The sequence below is a fragment of the Neovison vison genome, chromosome 6 (assembly GCF_020171115.1).
Source record: "Neovison vison isolate M4711 chromosome 6, ASM_NN_V1, whole genome shotgun sequence".
Taxonomy (NCBI): domain Eukaryota; kingdom Metazoa; phylum Chordata; class Mammalia; order Carnivora; family Mustelidae; genus Neogale; species Neogale vison.
Window position 1 is genome coordinate 210,361,086 of NC_058096.1, and position 24,238 is coordinate 210,385,323.

Sequence of the window (24,238 nt, forward strand, 5' to 3'; positions counted from 1 at the left end):
TCTTGTTTCTTTTTTTTTTTTTTTTTTTTTTTTTCCCCAATTTATTTATTTTCAGAAAAACAGTATTCATTATTTGTTCACCACACCCAGTGCTCCATGCAAGCTGTGCCCTCTATAATACCCACCACCTGGTACCCCAACCTCCCACCCCCCCGCCACTTCAAACCCCTCAGACTGTTTTTCAGAGTCCATAGTCTCTCATGGTTCACCTCCCCTTCCAATTTACCCAAATTCCCTACTACTCTCTAACGCCCCTTGTCCTCCATGCTATTGGTTATGCTCCACAAATGAGTGAAACCATATGATAATTGACTCTCTCTGCTTGACTGATTTCACTCAGCATAATCTCTTCCAGTCCCGTCCATGTTGCTACAAAAGTTGGATATTCGTCCTTTCTGATGGAGGCATAATACTCCATAGTGTATATGGACCACATCTTCCTTATCCATTCATCCGATGAAGGGCATCTTGGTTCTTCAATAGTTTGGCGACTGTGGTCATTGCTGCTATAAACATTGGGGTACAGATGGCCCTTCTTTTCACGACATCTGTATCTTTGGGGTAAATACCCAGGAGTGCAATTGCAGGGTCGTAGGGAAGCTCTATTTTTAATTTCTTGAGGAATCTCCACACTGTTCTCCAAAGAGGCTGCACCAACTTGCATTCCCACCAACAGTGTAAGAGGGTTCCCCTTTCTCCACATCCTCTCCAACACATGTTGTTTCCTGTTTTGTTAATTTTGGCCATTCTAACTGGTGTAAGGTGATATCTCAATGTGGTTTTAATTTGAATCTCCCTGAGGGCTAATGATGATGAGCATTTTTTCATGTGTCTGATAGCCATTTGTATTTCTTGATTGGAGAAGTGTCTGTTCATATCTTCTGCCCATTTTTTGATGTGTTTGTCTGTTTCGTGTGGGTTGAGTTTGAGGAGTTCATTATAGATCCTGGATATCAACCTTTTGTCTGTACTGTCATTTGCAAATATCTTCTCCCATTCCGTGGGTTGCCTCTTTGTTTTTTTGACTGTTTCCTTTGCTGTGCAGAAGCTTTTGATTTTGATGAAGTCCCAGAAGTCTATTTTCGCTTTTGTTTCCTTTGCCTTTGGAGACGTATCTTGAAAGAAGTTGCTGTGGCTGATATCGAAGAGATTACTGCCTATGTTCTCCTCTAAGATTCTGATAGATTCCTGTCTCACGTTGAGGTCTTTTATCCATTTTGAGTTGATCTTTGTGTACGGTGTAAGAGAATGGTCGAGTTTCATTCTTCTACATATAGCTGTCCAGCTTTCCCAGCACCATTTATTGAAGAGACTGTCTTTTTTCCACTGTATATTTTTTCCTGTTTTGTCGAAGATTAATTGACCATAGAGTTGAGGGTCCATATCAGGGCTCTCTACTCTGTTCCACTGGTCTATGTGTCTGTTTTTATGCCAGTACCATGCTGTCTTGGTGATCACAGCTTTGTAATAAAGCTTGAAATCAGGTAAGGTGATGCCGCCAGCTTTATTTTTGTTTTTCAACGTTTCCTTAGCGATTTGGGGTCTCTTCTGATTCCATACAAATTTTTGGATTATTTGCTCCAGCTCTTTGAAGAATGCCGGTGGAATTTTGATCGGAATGGCATTAAAAGTATAGATTGCTCTAGGCAGTATAGACATTTTAACGATGTTTATTCTTCCGATCCAAGAGCATGGAATGGTCTTCCATCTTTTTGTGTCTTCTTCAATTTCTTTCATGAGTGTTCTATAGTTCCTCAAGTATAGATCCTTTACCTCTTTAGTTAGGTTTATTCCCAGGTATCTTATGGTTCTTGGTGCTATAGTAAATGGAATCGATTCTCTAATTTCCCTTTCTGTATTTTCCTTGTTAGTGTATAAGAAAGCCACTGATTTCTGCACATTGACTTTGTATCCTGCCACGCTGCTGAATTGCTGTATGAGTTCTAGTAGTTTGGGGGTGGAGTCTTTTGGGTTTTCCATATATAGAATCATGTCATCTGCGAAGAGAGAGAGTTTGACTTCTTCATTACCAATTTGGATACCTTTTATTTCTCTCTGTTGTCTGATTGCTGTTGCTAGGACTTCAAATACTATGTTGAACAAGAGTGGTGAAAGTGGGCATCCTTGTCTTGTTCCTGATCTCAACGGGAAGGCTGCAAGCTTTTTCCCATTGAGGATGATATTTGCTGTGGGTCTTTCATAGATAGATTTGATGAGGTTCAGGAATGTTCCCTCTATCCCTATACTTTGAAGCGTTTTAATCAGGAACGGATGTTGGATTTTGTCAAATGCTTTTTCTGCATCAATTGAGAGGACCATGTGGTTCTTCTCTCTTCTCATATTAATTTGTTGTATCACATTGATTGATTTACGAATGTTGAACCATCCTTGTAGCCCAGGGATGAATCCCACCTGATCATGGTGGATAATCTTTTTAATGTGTTGTTGGATCCTGTTGGCTAGGATCTTGTTGAGAATCTTAGCATCCATATTCATCAGTGATATTGGTCTGAAATTCTCCTTTTTGGTATGGTCCTTGCCTGGTTTGGGGATCAGGGTAATGCTGGCTTCATAGAAAGAGTCTGGAAGTTTTCCTTCTGCTTCAATTTTTTGAAACAGCTTCAGGAGAATAGGTGTTATTTCTTCTTGGAAGGTTTGGTAGAATTCCCCAGGGAATCCGTCAGGTCCTGGGCTCTTGTTTTTTGGGAGATTTTTGATCACTGCTTCAATCTCGTTATTAGATATCGGTCTATTCAGGTTGTCGATTTCTTCCTGGTTCAATTTTGGTAGTTTATATTTTTCCAGGAATGCATCCATTTCATCTAGGTTGCTAAGCTTATTGGCATATAACTGTTCGTAGTAACTTCTGATGATTGTTTCTACTTCCTTGGTGTTAGTTGTGATCTCTCCCCTTTCATTCATAATTTTATGAATTTGGGATTTCTCTCTTTTCTTTTGGATTAGTGTAGCCAGTGGCTTATCGATCTTATTGATTCTTTCAAAAAACCAGCTTCTAGTTTCATTGATACGTTCTACTGTATCTCTGGTTTCTCCCTCATTGATCTCAGCTCTAATCTTGATGATTTCCCTTCTTATGTGTGGAGTTGGTTTGATTTGTTGTTGATCCTCCAGTTCTTTAAGGTGTAAAGACAGCTGGTGTGTTCTGGATTTTTCAATTTTTTTGAGCAAGGCTTGGATGGCTATATATTTTCCCCTTAGGACCGCCTTTGCTGTATCCCATAGGTTTTGGACCGAAGTGTCTTCATTCTCATTGGTTTCCATGAATTGTTTCAGTTCTTCTTTGATCTCCTGGTTGATCCAAGCATTCTTAAGCAAGGTGGTCTTTAGCTTCCAGGTGTTTGAGTTCCTTCGGAACTTTTCCTTGTGATTGAGCTCCAGTTTCAAAGCATTGTGATCTGAGAATATGCAGGGAATAATCTCAGTCTTTTGGTATCGGCTGAGTCCTGATTTGTGACCCAGTATGTGGTCTATTCTGGAGAAGGTTCCGTGTGCACTTGAGAAGAATGAGTATTCTGCTGTTTTAGGGTGGAATGTTCTGTATATATCTATGAGGTCCATCTGGTCCAATGTGTCATTCAATGCTCTTGTTTCTTTATTGATTTTCTGCTTCGATGATCTGTCTAATTCTGAAAGAGGCGTGTTAAGATCACCTACGATTAGTGTATTCATATCAATATGACTCTTTATCTTGATTAACAGTTTTCTTAAGTAATTGGCTGCTCCCATATTGGGAGCATAGATATTTACAATTGTTAGATCATCTTGGTGGATAGTCCCTTTAAGGATTATGTAGTGTCCTTCTGTATCTCTGACTACAGTCTTTAGTTTGAAGTCTAATTTATCTGATATGAGAATCGCTACCCCAGCCTTCTTTTGAGTCCCATTGGCATGAAAGATGCTTCTCCACCCCTTCACTTTCAGTCTGCGTGTATCTTTAGGTTCAAATTGGGTCTCTTGTAGACAGCATATGGATGGGTCCTGTCGTTTTATCCAATCTGCAACCCTGTGCCGTTTTATGGGTGCATTTAGGCCATTCACATTGAGAGTGATTATTGATAGATACGTTTTTATTGACATCGAGTTACCTTTGAAGTCTTTCTTTCTGTAGACTGTCTCTATATTTCTGTTCAATGCTATTCTTGGGATTTTTCCTCTTTTATAGCACCCCCCTTAATATTTCCTGCAGTATCGGCTTGGTGGTTGCATAGTCTTTTAAGCCTTGCCGGTCTTGGAAACTCTTTATCTCTCCATCCATTTTGAATGTCAGTCTTGCTGGATAAAGTATTCTTGGCTGCATGTTCTTCTCATTTAGTGCCCTGAATATATCTTGCCAGCCTCTTCTGGCTTGCCAGGTCTCTGTGGACAGGTCTGACGTTATTCTGATGGGCTTCCCTCTGTAAGTAAGGAGCCTCTTTGCCCTGGCAGCTTTCAAGAGATTATACCTACAATTATAATTTCTCAATTTGACTATCAGGTGTCGTGATGTTTTTTTGGAGTGTATAATCTTGGGTGGAGACCGTTCAGCCTCTAGTACATGAACGCTGGTTTCATTCGCGAGATTCGGAAAGTTTTCATGAAGGACTTGTTCCACGACATCTTCTAGACTTCTTTCTTTCTCCTCCCCTTCAGGAATTCCAATAATTCTGACGTTGGAACGCTTCATGGCATCACTTATTTCCCTAATTCTGCTTTCGTGGGATCTAAGCTGTTTGTTCCAGGCTTCCTCCTGATCCTTTCTCTCTATCTGTTTGTCTTCCAGATCACTAATTCTATCTTCTGTCTCAGTTACCCTAGCTTTGAGAGAGTTTAGATTGGATTGGAACTCATTGAGAGTATTGTGGACTTCCTCCCTGGTAGCTTTAAGCTCCGCCCTAACATTGTGAACATCCTGTCTGGTCGCTTTCAGTTTGGCCCTAATCAATTCTGTTTGGTCATCCATGGCTTTCTCCAACCTAGCTATTGCCTGGATAATTGTTAGCCTGAATTCTCTTTCCGACATATTGTCTATGTTGATAGCCGTTAGCTCTATTGCAGAAGGTCCATCCTCTGTATTTTTCTTCTGTTGGGCATTCCTCCTCCTAGTCATTTTGGTGGGAGAAGACTGAACAGATGTAGCTGGATGTATCAACTCTGGTGTAGTCAAGGTGAACCCTGGAACACTTCCTGATCTCCGTCTCAGAGAGAAGCCTCAGTCTGGGTGCAGAAGCTGAATAAATTCCCCCTTGGCCGCTGGCGCAGTGCAGGTTCCAAGTTGCAGACCCTGGGGGCGCAGGATCTTTTGCTCGTCCCTAAAGCCAAGGCAGTGGCGGCTGTCTGGGAGCTCCCGACCGCCAGAGAGGTTCCAAGCAGTGATCGCACACTGAGATTTTGCCGCGGCCCGGGCTGGGAGTGCCCGGCTTGCGCGCACCTCTTTTCAGAGGCGGCTGTGGGTCTGGCGCGCGTCTGGGGCACTGAGAACGGGGCGCTGGTCCGTAAGCCGCAGGCTGGGCTTTTGCGCGCCTCTGTCCGGGGAAGAGTTTCGTGGGCGCCTGCGGCTTAGACTTTGAAACAATGGTGCGGGTCAAGAAGCGCCCCCGGGCCTTAGAAACCCAGGAGAGCTGGAGCGACGTGCGCGCGCATCTCAAGCTTTGTGGTAGGGCTAGCGCGCGTTCTGCAGACAGGCGCAGCTCCCATCCCCTCACAGGAGCCGGAACCCCTGCGCTCTGGGGCGCGCTGGCGGCTTAGGGACCAGGAGCCGGTTTCTCCGTTGCACTCTCTCTGCCTCCACGCCGGGGAGGCCGTCTGGGACGGGGGACTTAAGCCCCTGTCCCTAGCCGCCCTGATTTCCACAATTTGCCCCCGCGATCCTTTGCTCTTTTGGAGTGCTTTCAACCAGTCTCTAAGTTAATGCTGGTCCCCAGACGCAGGGCACTCTCGCTCGTGTGGGGGTATTACTTTTGCACCGGTCGCCTCTGGTGGCTCCCTCCCCCTTTTGTTTATCTTCCGATATCAGTCCGCTGTTCCCATTCCGCTTTACCTGCTCACTGGCGTCTTCTGCCCCTGTAGAATCCAGACGTGTATAATTCTGATCTCAGGCTGATTTCATGGGTGATCAGAGTTCTTTGGTAGGTAATCAGCTCACTTTGGGGTACCAGCTGAAAAGACGCCTCTTCCTAGTACCCCGCCATCTTGTCCCCCCTCCAGATGCTTCTGTTTTGATGAAATCCTTTTCCTCTATTTTTTCTTTTGTTGGCTATGCATTTGGTGCATTCTCTAAGAATCCATTGCCAAGTTCAAGCCCATGAAGATTACACCCGTGTTTCCTCCTAACTGTTGTAGTTTAGCTTATAAATGTAGTTCTTTTACCCATTTTGAGTTAGTGTTTGTGTGTTGTGTGAGGTGGGGTCCTTCTGTTCTAAGTGGAGATCCAGATGTGCCTAGCACCATTTTCTAAAGAGACCATTCTTTTTCTGCTGAAGGGTCTTGGCATCTCTTGTTGGAAATCAATTGAGCACTCAATTGATGTGTGGGTTTATTTCCAGACTTCCAATTTTATTTTACTTGTCTGTATGTCTATCCTTATACCAGAGCCTACTGTTCTGTTTACTATAGGTTAGTACTCAGTTTTGAAATCAGGAGGTATAAATACTCCAATTTCTTTTTTCATTTTCAAGATTGTTTTGGGTATTTTTGCCCCTTGCAATGCCTTGTGAACTTGAGGACTGATTTTTCCATTTCTAAAAAAAAAAATGTTGTTGGAATATTGATATGGATTGCATTGAATATGTAGACCTCTTGAAAATATTGCTATCTTAACAATTTTAAGCCTTTAAAATCATGAATATAGAATGTTTTTCCAGTTACATAGGGTCCTTCATTTATTCTTTTTTTTTTTGAAGATTTTATTTATTTATTTATTTGTCAGAGAGAGAGAGAGAGAGAGAGCGAGCTAGTGAGCACACAAGCAGGCAGAGTGACAGGCAGAGGTGGAGAGAGAAGCAGGTTTCCTGCCGAGGAAGGAGGCCGATGTGGGACTCAATCCCAGGACCCTGGGATCATGACCTGAGCCGAGGCAATGGCTTAAGCCACAGAACCACCCAGGCGTCCCTCCTTCATTTATTCTAACTTTTTTTTTGGTAGTTTTCAATGTACAAGTCTTGAACATCTTTGGGTAAATTTGTTCCTAATACTTTCTTGAAGGTTATTATTTTTTTTTTACATCTGTGACCACAAGAAATATTGGTCTATAGTTTCCTCCTAAAGGCTTTATTTGGTTTTTTTATCAGGGTGATGGTGGCATCATAAGATTATTCACATAGTATTCTATCCTTTCCTACATTTGGAGGGGTTTACTAAGGATCTTATTAATTCTTACTTAAATAGTTGTCAGAATTCACCAGTAAAACCATCTGGCTTAGGCTTTTTATTTTGGGAATTAAAAAAAATTTTATTTATTTGTTGACAGAGGGAGAGAGAAACAGTGAGAGAGGGAACACAAGCCAGGGGAGTGAGAGAGGGAGAAGGTTTCCTACTGAGCAGAGAGCCCGATGTGGGGCTTGATTGCAGGACCCTGGGATCATGACCTGAAGTGATGGCAGACGCTTAATGACTGAGCCACCTGGTGTCCCTATTTTGGGGAATTTTTACCTGTTTATTATATTTCCCTGTGATAGTTAAACTTTATTAAAGTTCAACTTTTTTTGTTCTTCAGCTACTTTTGTAGTTTGTCTCTTGGAATTTGTCACTTTCATCTAGGTTATATGGTTTGTTGGTGTACAGTTGCTCATAGTATTGTCTTATCCTTTGTAAATTCGGGGTGTGTGTGTGTGTGTGTATGTGTGTGTTTGTGTGTTTGCGCGTGCACGCATGTGCCTACCACAACATATAGAACGTAATGGTGTTATAGCAACCACTACAGGCAGAATTACTAACCTAACTCTTACCACTCACAGACCTGTCCCTGGAGGTACAGGAGCAAGAAAACAGAAATGTCACCTTGAGTTCAAATCAGGCGAAGATGCTGCTGAACTGGGATGTGGTGCACAAATCTGGTGACTCAGGTAATGGCTGAGATGGGAGGAAGATCACAAGATGCCCAAGGATGTAACAAACAGGGAACAGAAGATAAAAGGGAAAGGGGGATTTAGCAAGGGTACAAAGCATGCCTCTGAGGGGGAAGGGGCTCTGTTGGACACACCTAGATATTAACTTAGGCCTCATCTTGCAGGTCCTTCTGTGGCAGGCCTCATCTCCACTCCGGGGATGGGCAAGTTGCTGGCAGAGGCCCGCCTGGTCCTGGAGTCTGAGAAGCAGGCAGTTCTGCATGGGACACACAAGCGTATTTTGCCAGGAGTCTCCTTGGTCCTGCTCTCAGATGTCATCTCTGCCTTTACAAACAATAAGTACACCCAGAACCTCAGCTCCCCCATCACCTTCATCTTCTCTCATCATGTGAGCGCTGGTGTCATGGGACTTTGGGTGTGGAATGAGCCTGGGTCCTGGGCACAGCCTTGCTGCCTAGCTCAGCCTTGCAGTTCTGGGTGGGGGCTCCCCCATGAGTGCATCTTTCCCCAGGAAAGCCCTTTGCAAGCCAGCTTTGGATAAGCATTTCTGAGCACCAGAAACATGAGCTCCCACCTACACTCTCTTCCTACAGTCAGTGAGCCCTGGGCCAACACAAAAGGTGTTCTGCGTCTTCTGGGAGCGCAGTCAGGGTGGCTGTGGTCATTGGTCCACTAGAGGCTGCAGGATGGTGACCACTACAGACGCCATCACCATCTGCCAGTGCAACCATCTCAGCAGCTTTGCCGTTCTCATGGACCACTACAATGCGCAGGTGAGAGCCCGGAGACGGATTGCATTCCTTGCCTATTGCTCTGTAACATATTTCCTCACATGTAAGGGCTTTAAAAAAACATAAAGTTATATCTCATGGTTACTTTGGGGCAGCAGCCGGGCATGGTGTAGCTGAGTTGTGTGTTCTGGGTCTTACAATGCACCCGAGCTGCATTTTTCTCTGAAGCTCAGGTCCTCCTGTGAGCTCCCTGGTTGCTGGCAGGATTCAGTTCCTTGCAGCCATAGGACTGGGGTTCCACTTTCTAGCTAGCTGTGAGCAGGGGGTGCTGCTCAGCTACCAGGGGCTGCCTGTATTCCTTCTCTGGTAGCCCTCACACAGTGTCTCAGCATTTCTATTCAGAGGCTAGCAGGAGGAGATCTTTCATCGGAAACGCTCTCAAACTTTGAATTTTTTTCTCCAAGAAGAGCCCAGAGCTTTTGGGGGCTCACTGATTAGATCAGACCCACCCAGGATAAAACCCTCTTTTAGAAAAGTTTACTGATATAGAACCTGAATTCCAACTGCAAAATCTCTTCACAACACACAAATTGGCATTTTTTAACATTTTATTCTTATTTTTATTTTCAGCATATCAGTATTCCTTGTTTTTGCACCACCCCCAGTGCTCCATGCAATCCATGCCCTCTCTAATACCCACCACTTGGTTCCCCCAACCTCCCACACCCCGCTGCTTCAAACCCCTCAGATTGTTTTTCAGAGTCCATAGTCTCTCATGGTTTACCCCCCCTTCCAATTTCCCCTAACTCCCTTACAAATTGGCTTTTATCTGAGAATCTGGAAGATGTGTGTACACCTTTTCTTTCTGCCGAATTAGAGTTCTACTTACCACAGGGGTCTTCAGGGCAGGAGTACAAAGGGGTTATAGAACAGAAGGTATGGTGGTGACAGACATCAGAGGGACAGGGAAGCCAGTGAGTACAGGTAGATTAGCAACTATGTTTACCTGTTCCCCTGGCTAGGTGAGCTGCTTACTTTCTTTGGATCACTGAAACAAAAATCTCATGCAGGTGATCTGTAAGTAAAACAAACCTTTGTGAGTTTTGGGGCTTTGTCTTGAGTAAGGACTCTCCTAGCCCTCAATTCTTGCGGGATCTGAATCAGGTCAGAATCCCATAGAATTCTAGCAATCCGAACCTAGAGGAATTTACCCAATAACATAACAAGTTTACCTGGGTCCTCACTCTTGATGTTGCTGTGCCAAAGTATTTTTTTTAAAGAATGGAAGAGTCATTACGCAGAGCAGGAAAATGTGATGGTGATGTCCTCCTTGCTTTTCTTTGCTGGCTCTCAGGAGGAGCTTCCTGGGCTGGCTGTGATCACCCATGTGGGGCTGGGCATCTCTCTGCTGTGCCTCCTCCTGGCAGCCCTCACCTTCCTGCTGTGCAAAGCCATCCAGAACACCAGCACCTCGATCCACCTGCAGCTGTCAATCTGCCTCTTCCTGGCCCACCTGCTCTTCCTCACGGCCATCGAACAGACAGAGATCAAGGTACTGACACTGTCACAGAGAAGGCCCTGCCCCGCCCCAGGGGTGCTCAGTTCATGGAGCTGTGCTGCAATGATACCTTAATAAAATGGCTTTGGGTCTCAGGGAAGTTTTGAAGAGTAAGTAGCCTACATCACATTGACAAAACTAGAAAGGAAACCTTTTCTTAACAACTTCTTTATACACATTAGACTTCTCCCAAGTGGCAAGATATGGGATGGGTCCTGGGGCCACCCTCCTCCCTGACAATCCCTCCTGGTGACACTTTTCTCCTCCCCCAGGTGCTGTGTGCCATCATTGCAGGTGCCCTACACTATCTCTACCTGGCTTCCTTCACCTGGATGCTGCTGGAGGGTCTGAATCTCTTCCTCACTGCTCGCAACCTGATGGTGGTCAACTACTCCAGTGTGAGGAGGTTCATGAAGAAAATCATGTTCCCTGTGGGCTATGGAGTCCCAGCTATAATTGTGGCCATTTCTGCAGCATCCAGGCCTTACCTTTATGGAACTCCCACACGGTAAATGCAAATTCCCTACATGATCATGGCCACCACTAGAACCAGAGTAGCATTGTTTAAAATTATGCCTGAACATAATAAGAGAAGGCACATGAAGTAATTATCCTTAAGACATTTTTCTGGTAGAAAATTATAATAATTAAGCAGCGTGTCCTTTAAAGCTCTGTCCTTCGAATAACAAAACCGAAGCCAAAGAAGTGCTTAGGACACCATTTAGAAAAATTGAATTGACTACTTTGTTCAAATTCTTTTTTTGTTGTTGTTTTGTTGTTGTTTTTTGTTTGTTTGTTTATTTATTTATTTTCAGCATAGCAGTATTCATTAATTTAGTTGTTTTTTTTAAATTTATTTTTTATTTTCAGCATAGAAGTATTCATTATTTTTGCACCACACCCAGTGCTCCATTCAATCCGTGCCCTCTATAATACACAGCACCTGGTACCCCGACCTCCCACCCCCACCCTTCGAAACCCTCAGACTGTTTTTCAGAGTTGTTTATTTTTTTAAATTTTATTTATATTTTTAATTTCCTTTCAGTGTTCCAGAATTCATTGTTTATGTACCACACCTGGTGCTTCGTGTAATACATGGCCTCCATAATACCCACCACCAGGTTCCCCCAATGTTTTTTTTTTAATTTTTAATTTTTATTTTTTAATTTTTTAAATTAATTAATTAATTAATTATTTTTTTCAATTTATTTATTTTCAGAAAAACATTATTCATTATTTTTTCACCACACCCAGTGCTCCATGCAATTGTGCCCTCTATAATACCCACCACCTGGTACCCCAACCTACCACCCCCTGCCTCTTCAAACCCTTCAGATTGTTTTTTTTTCCTGTAATTTTTAAAAATTAAATTAATTAATTTATTTTCAGAAACACAGTATTCATTATTTTTGCACCACACCCAGTGCTCCATGCAATCTGTGCCCTCTATAATACCCAACACCTGGTACCCCAACCTCCCACCCACCCGCCACTTCAAACCCCTCAGATTGTTTTTCAGAGTCCATAGTCTCTCATGATTCACCTCCCCTTCCAGTTTCCCGCAACTCCCTTCTCCTCTCTAACTCCCCATGTCCTCCATGCTATTTGTTACGCTCCACAAATAAGTGAAACCATATGATAATTGACTCTCTCTGCTTGACTTATTTCACTCAGCATAATCTCTTCCAGTCTTGTCCATGTTGCTGCAAAAGTTGGGTATTCATCCTTTCTGATGGAGGCATAATACTCCATAACATATAATGTATTATTTGCTTCAGGGCTACTGGCCTGTGAATCATCAGTCTTACACTGTTCACAGCACTCAACATGGCACATACCCTCCCCAATGTCCATAACCCAACCACCCTATCCCTTCCCCAACATTTTTTATTTAAATTTAATTTAATTAACATATAGTGTATTATTAGTTTCAGAGGTGTAATTTAGTGATTCATCAGTTGTTTGTAACACTCAAGTGTCTTTACATCAAACACCCTTCTTAATGCCCATCACCCACTTACCCACCCATCCCCCCACCCACCTTCCTTCCAGCAACCCTCAGTTAAGAGTCTCTTACGGTTTGTCTCCCCTTGTGATTTTGTGTTATTTTATTTTTTCCCTTACCCAGTGTTCATCTGTTTTGTTTCTTAAATTCCACACATGAAAGAAATCATGAGGTATTTGTTTTTCTTTGACTGACTTAATTCACTTAGCATAATACTATTTGCATCCATGTCATTGTAAATGGCAAGATTCCATTCCTTTTGATGGCTGATTGCTATTCCATTGTATCTCTAGGCCACATCTTCTTTATCCATTCATCTGTCGATGGACATCTGGGCGCTTTCCATATTTTGGCTATTGTAGACATCGCTGCTATAAGCATTGAGGTGCATCCCCATGACTTTTTTGAGTGAGGCATATCCTTGTGCATCTTTAGACTTAGAGGAATGTTTCAGAGGTTTTCAAAATTTGTTATGGTCCTTTGGTTCTCCAGTATTTCCTTTTAAATTGCTGGACAAATTCTTGTTGATCCAACTTAAAATCATAGGCCTAGACAGTTGGTGATGTGAGAGTAGTTTGCTATTGTATTGGTAACGCCCTCGAGTAGGCTCCCCTCTCCCTCACAAGTTCTCAGAACAATCAGATAGCCACCAAATTTAGAGAGCAAAAAGTGAGGGGACTACAAGTTAGAAAAAAGTATTGGTTGTGTTTTAGGAGAGACAATGAAGCTTTTAACGGAGCTTCAAAAAATAGATCTCTCCATTGTCTTTGGTGTTCTCTCCTTTTGGCTGCTGCACCACTGCGCTCCAAGTTAAACCTTCCCAGATTCCCTTCTCTCCAGTCTTACTGAGGTTTATTAAGTTCTTTTGGATAGACTATATTCAATTTGTTCTGTGGTTTTGGGTAATTGCCAGAGTTTTGAAATAGGTGGTTTTCATTGTTCTGTGTGTATTTTGTTGTCTTAAAAGGAGAGCAAGTTCCCCAAGGTCCTTACTCCTCCATCAGGAAGTCAATTCCCAGGACTTTCACTCCTAAGCACAACATGCTACTAAAGCTTATGTTCACCTACATCAGCTGAGCTTTTTCAGGTGTCTTTCATGGGTACTTCAGTTCTTTCTTGCCTACATTCTTCTTTCCTCCTCCTCCTCCTCCTTCTTCTTCTCTTATTTTATTTATTTATTTATTTATTTATTAGAGAGAGAGAAAGAGAGAGAGAAATAGCAAGAGAGGGCACGAGCAGGTGGAAGGGGCAGAAGGAGATGGAGAAGCAGGCTCTCTGATGAGTAGTCAGTCCAATGCTGGGCTCCATCCCAGGACCTTGAGATCATAACCCAAACCAAAGGCAGATGCTTAACTGACTGAACCTTCGAGGCCCCCCTTGCTAATTTTCTTTTTAGTTTATACTTCAGTATAGACTTTGGTTGTTCTGAAATGGACTTGCACACTCTCTAGTGTTCTGAAAGGCTCTGCTCACTCTCTACTTTATCCTAATGTAGGATCAAAAGTGAATTTTGTCACTGTGTATCCATAAAACCTTCAGCAACAGTCCTAATCTCTCTATGCATTAGTTACCGATCTGTGATCATAAGAGAACATCTGATTTGTGCTGTTGTTAAAAATAAATTGAATAACTTAAAAACCAGAGACAAATAACTCAGTTTAGAAATGGACAAAATAGAGAAGTCAGTTGGGGGAAATCAGAGGGGGAAATGAACCACGAGAGACTGTGGACTCTGAGAAACAAACTGAGGGTTTTGGAGGGGAGGTTGTGGGGGAATGAGTGAGCCTGGTGCTGGGTATTAAGGAGGGTACCTATTGCATGGAGCACTGGGTGTGATGCATAAACAAAAAATCTTAACCCTACCCCCCTTCTCCCCATGAGAGACTATGGACTCTGAAAAACAATCTGAGGGGTTTGAAGTGGCGGGGGGGGGTGGGAGGTTGGGGTACCAGGTGTTGGGTATTATAGAGGGCACAGCTTGCATGGAGCACTGGGTGTGGTGAAAAAAATAATGAATACTGTTTTTCTGAAAATAAATAAATTGGAAAAAAAATAAAAAAAAATCTTAGAACACTGAAAAAAAAAGTTTAGATTAAAAAAAGAGGGGGGAGGCAAGATGGCAGAGAAGTAGGAGGCACTGTTTCAACCAGTCCCCTAAAGTGAGTGGATTATCTACCAAGGAACTCTGATCACCCATGAAATAAGCCTGACATTAGAATTATACACTTCTGGATCTCTATGGGGGCAGAAGACACCAGTGGACAGGTAAAGCGAGTGGGAACTCTGATATCAGAAGATAAATGAAAGGGGGAGGGAGCCACCAGAATCAACCCACTGGAAAGTAATATACCTAAATAGGAGAGTGCCCTGTGATTGGGGACCAGCATTAACTTGGAATCTGGTTGAAAGCACTCAAAAAGAGCAAAAGATCTTAAGGGGAAATTGGTGGAATCCAGCGGTTAGGGACAGGGGCTTAAGCCCATGAACCCAGGATGGCCATTGCTGGTGCTGAGCCAGAGAGAGAGCAGTGAAGTCAGGCGTTGGTACCTGAGCAGCAGGCACATGTGAGAGTGTCTGGGTGGCAGCGTGCATGAGAGAGTCTGGTGTGGACACTAGCCGGTGCTCTCTAGAACCACAGCCTTTTTTACTCTGCACATGCATGCGTGAACAGGGTCTGAGTCATGCTCCACACCCTCCCCTGAGAGAGGTCCATGTAGGCACTAGCCAGCGCTCTCTAGGACTGGCAAGAGTCTGAACACTCTCAGCCAGGGCCAGCAGAAAATCTCAGTGTGCTTTCTCTGGTTGGGACCTCTCTGGCTGTCTGGACCTGCCCAGACAGCAGCAGCACAGGTAGCCACTGGAAGCCAGCTCTCTGGACTAGTACTTCTCGTGGTTTTGGTAACACTGGGGTAGAAGTGGGAGCTCCTGCGACCCCTAGACTGTGACTGGGGACCTGCTCTGCTGGCAGCAGAGGGGGAGTTTGTGTGCTCTGGAGCACCCAGAAGGGAACAGACTGAGGCTTCTGAGATGGAGGTCTGGGTGCAGTTTGTTTTCCTCTAAACCTCCAAAGAACTGCCAAAAGCTGCCAAAGAGAGAGAAAAAATGGACAAAATAAGGGCAGTTGTCTGGCTCAGTTGTTGGAGCATGTGATCTTGGGTTGTGAGATTGAGCCTGTGGGGAGTAGCAATTAAAGAAACAAAAAACTGGAAAAATGGACAAAACATTTTAACAGACACATTTATATGGGGCACCTGGGTGGTTCAGTGGGTTAAGCCTCTGCCTTCGGCTCAGGTCTTAATCTCAGAGTCCTGGGATTGAGCCCCACATCAGCCTCTCTGCTCAGCAGGGAGCCTGCCCCCCCACCCCATCCCCTGCCTCTCTCCCTACTTGTGATCTCACTCTCTCTCTGTCAAATAAATAAAATTAAAAAAAAAACAGACACATTTCTAAAGAAGATGTGTAATTGACCAATTAGCACATGAAAAGATGTTCAACAACCTCAGTCATTAGGAAAACACAAGTCAAAACCCACAATTGAGATATTAATGTATACCCATTAGTGGAAATGGTTAAGACAGACAAAGTGCTTGCAAGGATGTGGAAAATTTGGAACACTCACACATTGCTGGTTGGAATGTAAAATGGTGCAACCACTTGGGAACATGACTTGACAGTTTCTCACAACTGTTTAGGATACAGCTACCACATGCTAGGCAAATGGAAACATGTTCCCACAAAAACTTGTACATGAATGCTCATAACAGCATTATTCAAAATTGGAAACAACTGGAATGTCCATCAACTGACGAATGGATGAACAAAATGTGACATATCCATCCAGCGGAATATGACTAAGCTATGAAAAAGAGTAAGGGATATTACTCATCCATAAAAACACGTTGCACTGTGAATGAACTTTATGAGCTTGATACTAACTGAAAGAATCCAGTCATGAAAGACCACATACTGCACGATACCACACATGTAATATGTTCAGAACAGGCAAATCCATCAAATGAGACAGCAGAGTAATGGTGCTCTGGGTGAAGGGTGGGGAGTGGAGTGTGTGGAGGTGAGAAAATGTGACTGCTGATGTGAGTGAAGTTTCTCTTTGAGGAGTTGAAAATGTCCTAAAGTTAGATGTTGATGCTGGTTGCACAACTCTGTGAATATTCTAAAGATCACTGAGCTGTATAGTATAAATGGGTGAACTTTATGTTCTGTAAAATATACCTCAATAAAACCATGAAAACTTTAAATACTAAGTTGGCTTGCATGGAGCACTGGGTGTGGTGAAAAAATAATGAATAATGTTTTTCTGAAAATAAATAAATAAATAAATAAAAATACTAAGTTGGTAGGTTTGGCAGCCGATGGAAACCAATTCAAATGAACAGTGCAAGAAAGGCTCCTTAAAGCTTGTTAGGTTCATAGGACTCTCAAAATCTGTTAACATGTTTGTGGTCTTCTTTGCTTCAACACTGCTTATCTTAGTAACATCATTCAATGTCAGTATCTTAGATGAAAATATAGTTTCCTTAGGGAATCTTCCTTAATGATCCTAATCCCTCAGACTCCAAACTAAGCATGACATCCAATGATACATTCTCACAGTCTCATACTTTTGTTTTATTGTTACAGTATGTTTAATTGTGTGTCTCAGGCTCCATGTGAGATTTGTGGGTTTTACCACCATATTTACTTTCTTTACCACTGTATCTTCAGAGTCAATGACAGAACCTGTCATGAAAGAGTCACTCAATATTTGTTGATGAATGAATGAATGAATGAATGAATTTATATAGTAGTTCTGTATTCCTAAGGACTAAAGCATTTTTTTAAACTCTCTCTCTTGCTCAGCTGCTGGCTCCACACAGGAAAGAGATTTATGTGGAGCTTCCTTGGACCAGTTTGTGCCATCTTCTCTGTGAGTGATGACATCACAGCATCCTTAATGATTAACCGGGGATCATTAGAAAAGCAGAATTTATTTATTTATTTATTTAATTTATTTTTTATTTATTTTCAGCACAACAGTATTCATTATTTTTGCACCACACCCAGTGCTCTATGCAATCTGTGCCCTCTATAATACCTACCACCTGGTACCCCAACCTCCCACCCCCCCACCACTTCAAACCCCTCAGATGGTTTTTCAGAGTCCATAGTCTCTCATGGTTCACCTCCCCTTCCAATTTCCCCCAGCTCCCTTCTCCTTTCTAACTCCCCATGTCCTCCATGCTATTTGTTATGCTCCACAAATAAGTGAAACCATATTATAATTGACTCTCTCTGTAGAAAAGCAGAATTTTAAGAGGGGTGACAGGAGCAGGCAGGTCCCTGATTGTCACAACATTGTTTGGTTTTCTAAGACTGCTCCTAGAACTACAACCTCTAACACTGTTGCTTGATATGGAAATGACTTAAATGTGGAATTGATGTTGCACAGGCTAAGATACAGGTCACAGACTGAAATTTTATTCAATAAAGCTTCTGTGGTTTCCTGAAGGTCAATTTAGTTTTCTTTCTGATGACCCTCTGGCTTCTGAAAAGCAAATTGTCATCCCTCAACAGTGACGTATCCACCCTTCAGAACACAAGGTAAGATCGAGAAGAGTGACAACCCCACAAGCATGTGTGGTACTAAGGACAAAGCCATGTGCCTCAGCAGACCCTGACACTTCTTTGCGGGGTCTGCTGAAGGGACATAGAGTAGAGAGATGCATTTGTCCTTTTATGGCAGCTGGCTCAGATTCAGTGGTGTGCTGCTGACAACCTGGCCAAAATGTTCTATTCTTTTTTTTCCAGAGAGAGAGCATGAGAGTGTGGGAGGGGAGGGCTGAAGGAGAGGGAGAGGGAGATTTTTTAGCAGGCTGTATGCTCAATGTGGAGCCTGACACGGGGCTCAATCCAACAATCCTGAGATTATGACCTGAGCTGAAATCAAGGGATGGACTCTTAATGGACTGAGGCACCCAACACCCCTGTTATATTTTTAACCCCAATTTTTAATTCCCTCAGCAACAGGAAGAATTGGCATTGGTTAATAAACATTCTTTGGACTTTTGCCAGCAAAATTCTTATGACAAATGTGCAGGAAACATTTATGTTCCAATGAAGCACTTAGAAAAACCTGTGACTGCTTTCACAACCCAGCCTAGACTTCCACACCCTACTCTTGGTTGGGGCTCCTTCTGATCCCTCTTCCATTCCTCTCTATGGAGAAAATCAAATAGTCAATGCCAAATCTTCTGAGAGGCTTCAGCAGTCCTTTGTTCCAGCAACCTTTGTGGAAATTTTTGCTTTTTCTTCCATGTTCTTATTATTGTCCTTTCCAAATGAAAATAGAAATCTTCCTTGGCTAATTGAATTATTTATTTATTTATAATTATGTTAATCACCATATAGTTCATAATCAGTTTTTTTTGCCTTTTTTATCTTTTTTTAAAAAAATTATATCATTTTATTTTATTTTTTTCAGCATAACAGAATTCATTATTTTTGCACCACACCCAATGCTCCATGCAATCCGTGCCTTCTCCAATACCCACCACCTGGTCCCCCCAAACTCCCACCTCCCACCCCTTCACAACCCTCAGATTGTTTTTCAGAGTCCATAGCCTCTCATGGTTCGCCTCCCCCTCCAATTTCCCTCAACTCCTTTCTCCTCTCCGTCTCCCCTTGTCCTCCATGCTATTTGCTATGCTCCACAAATAAGTGAAACCATATGATAATTGGCTCTCTCTGTTTGACTTATTTCACTCAGCATAATCTCTTCCAGTCCCGTCCATGATGACACAGAAGTTGGGTATTCATCCTTTCTGATGGAGGCATAATACTCCATAGTGTATATGGACCACATCTTCCTTATCCATTTGTCTGTTGAAGGGCATCTTGGTTCTTTCCACAGTTTGGAGACCGTGGCCATTGCTGCTATAAACATTGGGGTACAGATGGTCCTTCTTTTCACGACATCTGTATCTTTGGGGTAAATACCCAGGAGTGCAATGGCAGGGTCATAGGGAAGTTCTACTTTTAATTTCTTGAGGAATCTCCACACTGTTCTTCAGAGTGGCTGGACCAACTTGCATTCCCACCAACAGTATAAGAGGGTTCCCCTTTCTCCACATCCTCTCCAACACATGTTGTTTCCTATCTTGCTAATTGTTTTTTTTAATATTTATTTATTCTTTTAAAAATGTTTATTTGTTCTTTTAATTTTTTCAGTGTTCCAGAATTCATTGTTTATACACCACACCCAGTGCTCCATGCAACATTCGTTTTTGATATTTCCACAGTTCATCGTTTGTGTATAACACCAAGTACTCCATGTTATCCATGCCCTCCTTAATACCCATCATTAGCAATCAGGGAAATTAAAATTAAAACCACTTTGAGATACCACCTTACACCAGTTAGAATGGCAAAAATTGACAAGTCTAATTGAATTTAAATTAAAAACAAGGATGGTTTATAAAAAACTCACAGAAAATAGAAATATTGTTTTTGATATTTTTTGTCATTTTAGATTTTTTATTATGTTCAGTTAGCGACTGTATAGTACACCATTTGTTTTTGATGTGTTCAGTGATTCACTAGTCGCCTATAACACCCAGTTGCCTCTGTTATTTTTTAGTGCCCTGGCCCCAGCACAGAGCCTGATGAAAAAATGCCTCCTCAATAACGTTGAATGAATGAAATTCAGGATCTCCATGGAGCATTATAAAAGTTTTGAAACTTACATTATGAAGTATCTCTATCCTCCTCATTCCAAATCAAAACTCCACCCTGGTGCCTTGTGGCAATTTTTTCTCTAGTGGATCACAGATTGTAAAGATCAAAGCTGATCACCAGTTAGTCTGAGAACTGAGCACCAGCAGGGGAAGAAAGGAGAATCCATGGGTAAAGATGAGAATGGTTGTCATTTTATTGCCCTGGGTGCATCTTGACTTCCTTTCTCATCCTACCCAGAATGCTGACGTTTAAAACCACAGCTCAACTCATCATCTTGGGCTGCACGTGGTGCCTGGGCATCCTGCAGGTGGGTCCAGCTGCCCATGTCATGGCTTACCTCTTCACCATCATCAACAGCCTGCAGGGCTTCTTCATCTTCTTGGTGTATTGCCTCCTCAGCCAGCAGGTACCATTGCCCATTCCCACCCAAGATTCCTCCCATCCTTACTCTCCTCAGGGAGCTGACCAAGCATGCTTTGCCTCTGCAGGTCCGGGAACAATACAAGAAATGGTTCAAAGGGATCAGGAATAGAAGAGCTGAGTCTGAGAAATACACACTGTCCAGCAAGGTCATGTCTGATTCTTCCAGACCCAGCATGGTAAGGTCAAGCATTGCTCCTAGAGCACTTCACTAAGTGATCTGTTTTAGTATATGCTTGTCACACTGAATAACTTTAATGTGTAGAAGATGATGCCCTGGGGTGGCTCACACTTGGTTTGCTTTTTACTCTTTATCTATTAATTTAATGTTAGTAATTTAGCTGTTAATTAACTATTAACTTTTGGACTGCTCTATGAAGACAGTGCTTTCACTTGATCTTTGGATCCCATCATTTGTGTCTTCTCAATTATCTTTAATTATTAGCAATGGACTTTTTTAAAAGGTTTGTTTAAGAATATATTTTGTGACTCTGAAAAACAATCTGAGGGGTTTGAAGTGGCGGGGGGGGTGGGAGGTTGGGGTACCAGGTGATGGGTATTATAGAGGGCACAGCTTGCATGGAGCACTGGGTGTGGTGAAAAAATAATGAATACTGTTTTTCTGAAAATAAATAAATTGGAAAAAAAAAAGATTTGTAGGGAGATGAGGCTTCTGGGGAAGACCAGGGTCTCCCCAAATGTGATATGGTATGGCCTTTTGATCTTCCTCTGACATATTCACCTGGTAAGGAAATTTTTTGATTGAAGGACTCATTAAATTTCTTATTTATTTTTCAGAGGAAACTTTAAAAACTTTATTTATTGAGAGGGAGAGAGTGAACATGAGTGGGAGGGGCAGAGGGAGAGGGAGAGAGAATCTCAAGCAAACTCTGCAATTAGCATGAAGCCCAACCTTGGGCTCATTTGTATAAACCTCCTCATGACCTGAGCTGAAACCAAGGGTCAGACATGTAACTGACTGAACCAACCAGATGTCCCAAAGGAATCTTTAGAATTATCTTTGTGTAGTCTTTTATAACATTTCTAAATATTATTTTTTCTAGGTTAATTAAAAAGTGTCTTGAGTTATATCCACTTATCCCACGGAAGATTGCAACTGTTATTCTCTGAGCCACTGAGAGGATAAACAAGGCTTTGTTGTCTGTGTTTCAAGAAATTCACCATGTCAACAATGTGAAAGAAGTCAACAATGTTTGAGATCAACATCTGCATAATCTGAATTTTTCTGTGTCCTTCTTTGCGCTCAGAAAACTTTCAACATATAAAGGGCCATATGTGGCCCAATTTCTTGATCACTTTGGGTTACATCCTTTTCTGAAAACTCTCCTTCCTACAAAGACTTTTCCAGATGCTGAACATCTAAGTGCTGGAATACTTAACTCAGCATGTTTTCCTACCAAAAACACCTATAGGAATGGAAAATTTCATACCATAGTATGGATTTTGAAATTTTGTGTTTAATCACTCATTCAAAGATATTGATTTCTCGCTTGGTCTAAGGCAGAGACCAAAAGAGACTCAGGTTTTGCCTTCATGGAGATTTCAGGGGGGAAATAAAGTGATTTTTGCAGCTAGAGTTGACTCCCAGGTGGAAAGATTTCTATTACTAGATAAATCAGAATTCTATTACTGGACAATTGAAGTATAATCCGTATCACAGACACCATCTAGTTCCATCCTTTCATGATGATACAGATAGTTTGAAAACTGAGATCATGATATGTATGTTTTAGTCTTTGTGGGCCAGTGTATTAGTCAGGGTTGTCCAGAGAAATAGAACCAACAGGACACACACACACACACACACACACACACACACACACACCTTTTTAAAAAAAATTAAATTTATTTATATTCAGCATAACAGTATTCATTATTTTTGCACCACACCCAGTGCTCCATGCAATCTGTGCCCTCTATAATACCCACCACCTGGTACCCCAACCTCCCACCCCCTGCCCCTTCAAAACCCTCAGATTGTTTTTCAGAGTCCATAGTCTCTCATGGTTCACCTCCCCTTCCAATTTCCCCCAATTCCCTTCTCCTCTCTATCTCCCCATGTCCTCCATGCTATTTGTTATGCTCCACAAATAAGTGAAACCATTTAATAATTGACTCTCTCTGCTTGACTTATTTCACTCAGCATAATCTCTTCCAGTCCCATCCATGTTGCTACAAAAGTTGGGTATTCATCCTTTCTGGTGGAGGCATAATACTCCATAGTGTATATGGACCACATCTTCCTTATCCATTCGTCTGTTGAAGGGCATCTTGGTTCTTTCCACTGTTTGGTGGCCATGGCCATTGCTGCTATAAACATTGGGGTACAGATGGCCCTTCTTTTCACTCTTTCTGTATCTTTGGGGTAAATACCCAGTAGTGCAATTCCAGGGTCATAGGGAAGCTCTATTTTTTTTCAATTTATTTATTTTCAGAAAAACATTATTCATTATTTTTTCACCACACCCAGTGCTCCATGCAAGCCATGCCCTCTATAATACCCACCACCTGGTACCCCAACCTCCCACCCCCCCGCCGCCACTTCAAACCCCAGATTGTTTTTCAGAGTCCATAGTCTCTCATGGTTCACCTCCCCTTCCAATTTACCCAAATTCCCTACTCCTCTCTAACGCCCCTTGTCCTCCATGCTATTTGTTATGCTCCACAAATAAGTGAAACCATATGATAATTGACTCTCTCTGCTTGACTTATTTCACTCAGCATAATCTCTTCCAGTCTCTATTTTTAATTTCTTGAGGAATCTCTACACTGTTCTCCAAAGAGGCTGCACCAACTTGCATTCCCACCAACAGTGTAAGAGGGTCCACCTTTCTCCACATCCCCTCCAACATATGCTGTTTCCTGTCTTGCTAATTTTGGCCATTCTAACTGGTGTAAGGTGATATCTCAATGTGGTTTTAATTTGAATCTCCCTGATGGCTAGTGATGATGAACATTTTTTCATGTGTCTGATAGCCATTTGTATGTCTTCATTGGAGAAATCTCTTCGTATTTTGGGCAGAGAAGTCATCTGCCCATTTTTTTATATGATTGCCTGTTTTGACACACACAACTTTTATGAAGTGATTTACAATGAGGTATGGACTCACATGATTATGGAGCTAACTCCCACAGTCTTCTGTCTGCAAGCTGGAGACACAAAAAGATGTTGGTGTACGATGAAGTTCTGGGAGGACAAAAGCTGATGGAACAACAGTTCCATTCTGGGTCTGAAGGCCTGAGAACCAGGTGTGTTGATTATCAAAGATGGATGCTCCAGTGAAACCATCAGACTGAATTAACTCAAGCTTCTTCCACTTTTATTTTATTCAGGCCCTCGACGGAATGGATGATACGCATCCACATTGGAGAGGGCCTTCTCTTTTACCCAGTCCAATTGAAATGCTTATCCCTTCTGGAAACACCCTCACAGATTCACCCAGAATTCATTTTTAACCAGCTATCTTGCATCCTGTGGCCCTATCAAGTTGACACACGAAATTGACCACCATGGATAGACTCTAGAGCAACAGTTTAACTCTGCCATTGTAGCATGAAATTCTTTTTTTCTTTTTTTTTTGTTTCTAAGATTTTATTTATTTATTTGCCAGAGAGAGACACAGTGAGAGAGGGAACACAAGCAGGGGGAGGGGGACTGGGAGAAGCAGGCTTCCCGCTGAGCAGGGAGCCAGATGCGGGGCTTGAT

At 42.4% G+C, this 24,238-nt stretch overlaps 1 protein-coding gene across 1 annotated transcript in view; it reads left to right on the plus strand.

Annotated features, from left to right (window-relative positions):
- The window catches only part of ADGRE2 (adhesion G protein-coupled receptor E2), a 48,755-nt gene extending 27,147 nt beyond the window's left edge, over nt 1-21,608 (plus strand). The window contains exons 11-20 of the mRNA XM_044255309.1: nt 7,953-8,060; nt 8,228-8,451; nt 8,657-8,836; nt 10,149-10,346; nt 10,625-10,860; nt 17,218-17,284; nt 17,867-17,958; nt 20,329-20,497; nt 20,580-20,690; nt 21,576-21,608. Of these exons, the coding sequence (XP_044111244.1) occupies nt 7,953-8,060; nt 8,228-8,451; nt 8,657-8,836; nt 10,149-10,346; nt 10,625-10,860; nt 17,218-17,284; nt 17,867-17,958; nt 20,329-20,497; nt 20,580-20,690; nt 21,576-21,584 (1,394 nt within the window). The 3' untranslated portion in view covers nt 21,585-21,608. The remainder of the gene's footprint in view (nt 1-7,952; nt 8,061-8,227; nt 8,452-8,656; nt 8,837-10,148; nt 10,347-10,624; nt 10,861-17,217; nt 17,285-17,866; nt 17,959-20,328; nt 20,498-20,579; nt 20,691-21,575) is intronic.
- Nucleotides 21,609-24,238: the final 2,630 nt, after the last annotated feature.